We start from the raw sequence: 8,436 nt of genomic DNA on the forward strand, positions 1-8,436 counted from the left end.
ATAGCTTTGATTAAAATAATTTCAAGAGCAAATTGGGCATGTGAGCCCCAATCTGTGTTGCATCGTCAAATATAGACACCAAATCTATATCAAACGTTTCTTTAAAAACTAGTACATTCACTGTAATCTCCTAAAATTTACTTTGAAATTTCAACATTGGAGGTTTTTAAAAATAGATCCCATTTATCATGTGTTTATTTGGGGGTAATGTGAATGTGAGGAAGCCAAAGGTCCTCTCTTGGAAAGGGCTCTCCTTTGTTTTGGAAGATGTCCTTTCTTCTACAATCTTGATTTGAGACGTCTTTTCATCTCTGAGTTGGATTTTTTTTTTTTTTTTTTTTTTTTCCTGAATGTCCTTGCTTGGCAAAACAAGCCCACAGCTGAATATCATTTTTAAAAACAAAAACAAAAAAACCTTTCTTTATGAAATGCCAAAATGTCAGTGTCCCCTGTATAAGAAACAAGGTGGTCTTTAGGATTCTCATTTTACATTCAAAGGAATTCAGAGGGGTTTTGGTAGCAAGACTGACACCACACAGCTGGGCAAAGCCAGAGCTGGGATGGTAATGTGGTTTCATAAGGAAGAATGAGCCTCATTGCCCAGCTTGAGTATACCATCCCCCGTCCCACTCTGCACCTGCAGATTTAAGGAAATGAGCCCAGGAGAAAGAAAGCCTTCTGTTTGCTAATCTGCACCTTCTCTTTCTGAGGAAACAGAGTTAACTTTTAATTCCAAGCACTAATGGAGGAGAAAGAGGCACAGGCAACCTCCCACAGCAAAGAGGAAAGTGTCTGGGTGGATTTTATTAGCCTTGAAAATGAATTTTATTTAATATCTGTATGGCAGATTTAGAGAGTCAATTTAGCTTCTACTTGAGTAAAGCTTCTCTGGGGGTAGTGATGGCAATCTGGTTGCAGAAACTGAGAAGTAAATGCATCCCTAGACAGTCTTCTTCCTGAACAAGGGGCTCCACTGTGCAGGAGGTGGGAGGCACGTGGCCTGGAGTTCAGAGAAGAGTTCCTTGAGCTGGACGCCCAGGCACTCTGGCTTTGTCACGTCCTATGACCAGAGTCTCTCTCGTGAGACTCTCTGGAGGGTACAGAGTGGCCTTAGGGCTCCTCCACGCACAGTGGACCATGGAGAAAGCACGAGGCAAGCCAGAGACCTGGGAGCCTGTCTGAGGAGCAGCAGAGACGGTGAGCTCTGTGTTGTAGGAGAAAGAGGACAAAGAAAGGTGCTGGCTCAGGAGCAGCCACTAAGCACTGCTAGGAGCAGAAGATGTTGGGAAAGAACCGGTAGCTGGGGTTATAGCTCCATAAGTTTCTCCGCAGGCAGTTGACAAACTTCTGGTCGCAGGTACAGAGATGTGCCTGGCAGGAGCGTCCAAACTCTGCAAACAGAACATCAAATGCAGTATGAGAAAGAGATGAGTGTGCTCTACCACACAGACTCCTGGGCTGGCCTCAGTCTGAGCACTTGCTTCTCATGTAAGCAGACTCCCCAGTCTGCTTCCAGCTCCAGTCCGAGGGGGACAAGCTGCAGAAATGGCACAATCTGCTGGAAGAGGCACAGCTGCTGCCCAAGTTGAGGCTTTTGGCCTCAGAGTGCTCTCAGTCTGCTGGAAGACACACATTCCCTATCCTTGGGAGCTCCCAGTCTGGTGGTAGAGACAGCTCGTGCTCTGAAGGAACTCCAATTCTCAGAGAGGAGTCACATACCAGACCTAGCTTTGAACTCAGATGGACCTGAACTTGAATCCCAACTCTAACTGCATGCACTCCCTGGCCAAGCTTCTAGTGTTAGTTTCCTTTCTTTGAAACAGGAAGGATACACCTACTTCATAGGGTACTTGGGGAATGAGTAAAATGAAGGACGCAAAACACTTGTTACTCAGTAAATGTTCCGTTAAAATGGTGCTTGTGCTCTTTCCCTAGGGGTCAGATGCAGCTATAATAACCCTGCTCCCTTAGCCCCTGGCTCTATCCCCCAAAATATAGGCTGGGTGACCTCCAGGACCAGTTGAATTCAGAGCCAGGTGAGATCTGGTTGTTCCTATGAGCTGAATGAGCAGCTCAGTCTTACCACAGGTGACCAAGCCCCGTACAATTCTGTATCTGTATGGCTGGGTCCGGACGTTGCAGCCTTTCTGCTCCAGCCATCCATAGCAATGGTCATGCAGCCAACAGCACCTGTCGATGTAAAAACTCAACCGTGTCACATCAGCAGAGCTCACCTCTGGCAGAGAAAGAATCTAACAGTATAGCTGAGTATGCTCCTGCTTTTCCACTATGACTTAGCTGCAGTTTATCAGTCAGCCCGTTTTTTCCCCCAGGGCTCCCGGTTAGACTACATTTTCCAGTCTACTTTGCAAGTAGTTGTGGCCATGTGACTAGGCTCTGGCCCCTGTGAAGTGGGCAGGAATGATATAAATAAACCATTGACCATGAAAACCTCCCCAAGGATCCACCACTCTCCTTATTTCTGCTGGATGGAGATGACCCAGCAGAAGGTTCTGACTGTAAGGGATTGGAGAACCACAAGATGGAAGGAGCCTGAGTCTCTGGATTACCATGGGTTTCACACTGAACTGTTATGGAAGTGAAAAATAAATGATTATGTTAGGAGTGGCAAGTTCCATTTTCTTTTTCTTAAATTTTTATTTACAGAGAAATTGAGAAGATACTAAAGTTCCCATATACCCAGCACCCAGTTTCTCTGATTATTAACATCATATATGAATATGATGCATTTGTGACAATTAATGAACCAATATTGATGCATTCCTGTAAACTACAATCCATAGTTTATTTTATCTCCTTAGCTTTTTCGGAATATCCTTTTTCTGTTTCAGGAGCTGTCATGTCTATTTAGGCACCTCTTAGTTGTGTTAGTTTTGCAGACTTTCTTTCTTTTTGATGGCCTTGACAGTTTAGAAAAATATTGGTCAGGTCTTTTGTAGAATGCCCCACTATTAGAATTTGTCTGATGTTTTTCTCATGATGAGATGGGTTATGGATCATTGGGATGAAAACCACAAGAGGTAGAGTACCATTTTCATCATATACAAGAAGGGTACAGATTATCAACATGATTTGTGAATGTCAGTGTTGACCTTGACAATCTGATTGAAGAAATGTTTGTCGGGTTTCTCAACTACTCTTTTTTTGCTTTCTCATACTGTATACTTTGGAAGAACGTCACTATGTACAACCACACTCACACAACCAGGAGCTGTGCTGCCTTCCTTGGGAGCAGAGTATCTACATAAATTATTGAGAATTTTTCTGCATTGGATACTGCCTCTTCTCTCCTATTTATTATTTTTTTCAATCATTTATTTGTATCAGTAGGTTCTTGGGTGGTATAAGAGCTTTGCAACTGTCTGTTAAGCTAAAGGTTGGTGATTTAAGCCCACCTAGAGGCTCACAGTGGAAGAAAAACCCTGGTGGTCTGCTTCCACAAAGATTGGTGGTGGTGGTGGTGTGCCATGGAGTCAATTCCGACTCATAGCAACCCTGTATAATGTCTCCGAGGCTGTAAATCTTTCTGGGAGTAGAAAACCTCATCTTTGTCCTGTGGAACAGCTGATTGTTTCGAACTGCTGACCTTAAGGTTAGCAGCCCAACTCATAACAACCAAGAAAACACTACAGAGCAGTTCTACTCTGTAATACATAGGATTGTCATGAATTAGATTCAGCCTGATGGCAACAGGCTGGGTTTGGTCCCAGTGCATGGATATTTATTTTATCCTTTAGATTATAATGTAATTCTACTTTATTTTGATGCTCTCATGGTTCCATCTTTAACCACTGTGAGCTCTTTCATTTGGCTCCTGTCTTGCTACAACATATCACCCATTAACATATTTTGGGGGTGTTTTGGTTTTGTTTCTTTCATTTTAACATTCCCCTTTTTTCTGGCATTTAAAGATGTTCCATGTTCACTTTGTTATTGTCATTAGGCACCATTGAGTTAGTTCCAACTACAACAGAATGAAATACTGTCCTACATCATCCTTACAATTATTGTATGTTTGAGCCCATTGCTACTACCACTGTATCAGTCCATCTCATTGGGAGTCTTCCTTTTTCTCGCTCAACCACCACTTTACCAATCATGGTGTCCTTCCAGGGACTGGTCTCTCCTGATAACATGTCTGAAAATATGAGAGACCAAGTCTTGTTATCTTGGCTTCTAAAGAGCATTCTGGTTGTATTTCTTCCAACACAGATTTGTTTGTTCTTCTGACAGTCCATGGTACTTTTAATACTCATTTTATACCATATAAATGAACGTTGGTCCTAGAATCAGTCATTTAACCAAGAAGTTCAGGTTCTTCTTATGGTATTAGAAACCAGTTTGGGGCACTAGGTATGCTTATCAATATTGGAGTGTCGTTTCTTTTAGGCCCTCTCACCTGACAGCAAAAAATATATGTGTATATAGTCATCTGTGTATACACATATCTCATATCTACAAAGAGTTCAAGAGGCGCCATATGATTGGAAACTGCCAGCATTGAAAGAAGTGGTTCAAGCTGTGCTGAAGGCATTTGAGAAAAACAAGACTCTAGGAACTAACAGAATACAAATAGAAATAGTTCAACAAACTGATATAACACTGGAGTTGCTCAGTCATCTATGCCAAGAAGAGATCCATGTTTATGCCCATTCCAAAGAAAAGTGACCCAATGGAATGTAGAAATCACCAAACAATACCATTAATATCACACACAAGTAAAATTCTGCTGAAGATGATTCAAAAATGATTACAGCAGTATATAAACAGGGAGCAGCCAGAAATTCAAGATGGATTCAGAAGAGGGTGTGGAACAAGGGTTATCACTGCTGGCATCAGATGGATTTAGGCTAAAAGCAGAGAATACCATAAAGGTGTGTACTTGTGCTTTATCGACTATGCAAAGGCATTCAACTGTGTGGATCACAGCTATGGATAACATTGCAAACAATGTGCATTCCAGAACACTTAATTATGCTCATGAGGAACCTGTACATAGACCAAGAGGCAGTCATTTGAACAGAACAAGGGGATACTGAATGGTTCAAAATCAGGAAAGGTGTGTGGCAAGGTTGCATACTTTCACCATTATCTATTCAATCTGTATGCTGAGCAAATAATCTGAGAAACTGGATTATATGAAGAACATGACATTAGGATTGAAGGAAGATTCATTAACAACCTATGATATGCAGAAGATATAACCTTGTTTGCTGAAAGGGACAAGAACACTTAACTGATGAACATCAAAGACTATATCCTTCATTATGGACTGCACCTCACAACTAGACCAATAAATAATATCATGATAAACAGAGAAAAGACTAAAGTTGTCAAAGACTTCCTTTTGCTTGTATTCACAATCAACACTCAAGGAAGCAGTAGTCAAGAAATCAAATGAATGATTGCACTAGGAAAATCTGCTGCAGAAGACCACTTTAAAGTGTTCAAGAGGAAAGAGTTTGAGGACTAAGGTATGCCTGACCTAGATCATGATATTTTTAATCACTTCATATGCATGTGAAAGTTGAACAATGAAAAAGGAAGACCATAAAAGAACCAATGCATTTTAATTATGGTCTTGGCAAAGAATATTAAAAGTACCATGTGCTTCCAGAAGAACAAACAAATCTGTCTTGGAAGATATACAACCAGAAAGCTCCTTAGAAGTGAGGATGATGGGATTTCATCTGTCATTCTTTGGACATGTTGTTAGAAAGGGATCAGCCCCTAGAGAAGGACATCATACTCAGTTGGAGGGTCAGCAAATAAGAGGAAGCCCTTCAACCAGATGAACTGACACAAACAGCAACAATGGACTGAAACATAACAACAATTGTGAGGATGGCATAGGACTGGGCAGTGTTTCATTCTATTGTGCATAGGGTTGCTATAAGTCAGAACCAACTGGATGACACCCAACAGCAACATAAATATTTCTATGTATAATCATCTATATCTGTTTTAAGATAAACATTAATTCATATGGATGTCTCCAATTCTAATCCATTATCCCATGCATTATTCTAGCTTCTTCTTTGGCTTATCAGCACACTCCCACTCCAACAATAAGAAATGTGACTCCCACCATCTGCCATCTACTTAATTATAGATTGTCATTTAGCTAATTGTTTCATTCCAGTATGCAAAAAAATTAACCCAAATTATTGTTTTTTGAAGAGCAGTATCTTCCATCTCATATATCTTTTAGACCTCCACTATTCCCTCATCAAGTGGTGGAAACTATGTCCCCTCCCTCCCAAAGCCTTTGTGACCACCTCAATCAAAGAGTACAGTACAAGTCACAGCATGGAATTTCTGAGGCTGGATCATAAGAATTTCTTACTGTTTTGTCTTACTGTCTAGGTATACTCACTGTTGGAACCCAAGAGTCATAAAACTGTGAGGAAGTCTAAACAAACTTGTTGTTGTTGTTGTTGTGTGCTGTTGAGTCGGTTCCAACTCTCAGTGACCCTGTACAGGGTTTCCAAGGCTGTAAATCTTTACAGGAGCAGAAAGCCCCATCTTTCTCCCACGAACTGCTGACCTTGCGGTTCGCAGTCCAGTTCATAACCACTACGCTACTTGGAGAGGTCTAAATGAGAGAAACTGAAACCCTTGGCCCATATTCACAGCTAAGCTTCATAGTCATATGAGGGAGTGGATCCTGAAAGTGGATCATCAGCCCCAGTTGAGCTGCCCATGCTGAAGTCATGTGAAGCAGAGCTATGCCACCCCACCAAACCCTGACCAAATGGCAGAGTCACAAGCAAAATGAATGACTGCTGTGGCTTTATGTTTTGTCATGTTTTGTTAGGCAGCAATAGGTAAGTGGTACATTTGACCATTGAGATTTGGGAATCATTTTGGGATTTACTTGATGTTCTGGACAAGTCAATTAACCTCTTTGAAATTCTGTGTTTTCTCATCTATAAAATGACTCTTTAATACTCATGAGATTAAATGAGACTGTAGACATAGAACCTGGAACATAAAGGGTAACTCACCAATCAGTGGCATCCTTGGGGGTCCCTCGGCCACCCCAACCACAGTAGCAGCCATAGAAGCCATAATCCCACAGGGCAGACTTTCCAGTCACGTTCTCAATCATTCTCTTCAGATCTAACAAGCTCCCTGACACAGTGTGAACACCTGAAAGACAGCCGATGTCCTCAGATGACAACCAGGCACTCCTACTCCAGACCCACTTTCCCAGCATGCTCCTCCTCTGGGACTTGGAGGCACCCAAGTGGGAGAACAAGAAAGGCAAAGGGGGGAAGTACAAAGATGTGGTTGAGAGTTTAGACATGGAAAAGGAGAGAAGACATGGGTTCAAATCCTAACACTGCCATTACTTAACAGTATGGTGTTAGATCCGTCACAAAACTATCAGAGCCTCAGTTTCCTCATCTGAGAAATGGGGGTTAAAATTAGTCCTTGCCTCTTGCACTTGTCACGAGGGTTAACTCGGATGCCATATATAAATTTTGAGCACAGTGGTAGACACATAATAAATGATCATGAAATATTGTTTTTGTTATTCTTGTTAGGTGCTCTCGAGTCAGTTCCAATTCATAATGACCCTACTCACAGCAGAACGAAATACTGAGTAATCTTGAGCCCTTCTCACAACTGTTATACTTGAGCCCATTGCTGCTGCCACTGCACTAAACAACCTCATTGGGGTTTTTCTCATTTTTGCTGACCCTCCACTTTACCAAGCATGATATCCACCAGGGACAGGTCCCTTCTGAGAGCATGGCCAAAGTATGAGAGATGAAATTTCACCATGTTCCCTTCTAAGGAGCCCTCCAGCTGTATGTACTTCTTCTGACATAGACCTATTTGTTCTTTTGGCCATCTATGATACCTTCAATATTCTACTCCAACACCACAACTCAAATGTATCAATTCTTCTATAGCCTTCCTTATTCCTTATTCATTGTTCAACTTTCACATGCATATGAGGCAATTGAAAATACCATGGCTTGGATCAGGTGTACCTTAGCCCTCAAAGTAACATCTTCCTCTTGAAACTAAAGAGGTCTTGTGCAGCAAATTTGCCTAATGTGATATGTCACTTGGTTTCCTGGCTGCTGCTTACATGAGTGTTGATAGTAACTCAGAGCAAAATGAAGCCTTTGACAACTTCAGTATTTTCTCCAATTGACACAATGTTATTTCTTGGTCCAGTTGTGAGGATTTTTGTTTTCTTTGCATTAAAGTACAACCTATAATGAAGGTTATGGTCTTTGGTGTTCATCAGTATTTTAAGTCCTCTTTGATTTCAGCAGGCAAGGTTGCATCATCTGCATATCACAGGTTATTAATGAGTCTTCTTTCAATCCTGATGCCACGTTCTTCATATATTTCAGTTACTCATATTATTTGCTCAACATACAGTTGAATGTTGTT

General features: G+C 41.4%; 1 protein-coding gene across 1 annotated transcript; it reads right to left on the reverse strand.

Moving 5' to 3' along the window:
- Window positions 1-1,266: 1,266 nt before the first annotated feature.
- PLA2G5 (phospholipase A2, group V) lies at window positions 1,267-7,150 on the reverse strand. Its single transcript, XM_006862359.1, has 3 exons — window positions 7,029-7,150; window positions 2,084-2,190; window positions 1,267-1,391 (listed from the first exon to the last, which is right to left on the reverse strand). The coding sequence occupies exons 1-3, from the start codon at window positions 7,130-7,132 to the stop codon at window positions 1,267-1,269; spliced, it is 336 nt and encodes a 111-aa protein (XP_006862421.1). The 5' UTR covers window positions 7,133-7,150.
- Between the last annotated feature and the right edge of the window lie 1,286 nt (window positions 7,151-8,436).

The sequence above is a fragment of the Chrysochloris asiatica genome, unplaced genomic scaffold, assembly GCF_000296735.1.
Source record: "Chrysochloris asiatica unplaced genomic scaffold, ChrAsi1.0 scaffold00047, whole genome shotgun sequence".
Classification (NCBI taxonomy): domain Eukaryota; kingdom Metazoa; phylum Chordata; class Mammalia; order Afrosoricida; family Chrysochloridae; genus Chrysochloris; species Chrysochloris asiatica.

Coding starts and splice junctions, on each gene's coding strand:
- PLA2G5 (XM_006862359.1), bottom strand. CDS start 7,132: ATGATTGAGAACGTGACTGGAAAGTCTGCCCTGTGGGATTATGGCTTC. Junction 2,191..7,028: donor CCCAAGGATGCCACTGATTG/GTGAGTTACCCT, acceptor TTACATCGACAG/GTGCTGTTGGCTGCATGACC. Junction 1,392..2,083: donor ACGGGGCTTGGTCACCTGTG/GTAAGACTGAGC, acceptor TTCTGTTTGCAG/AGTTTGGACGCTCCTGCCAG.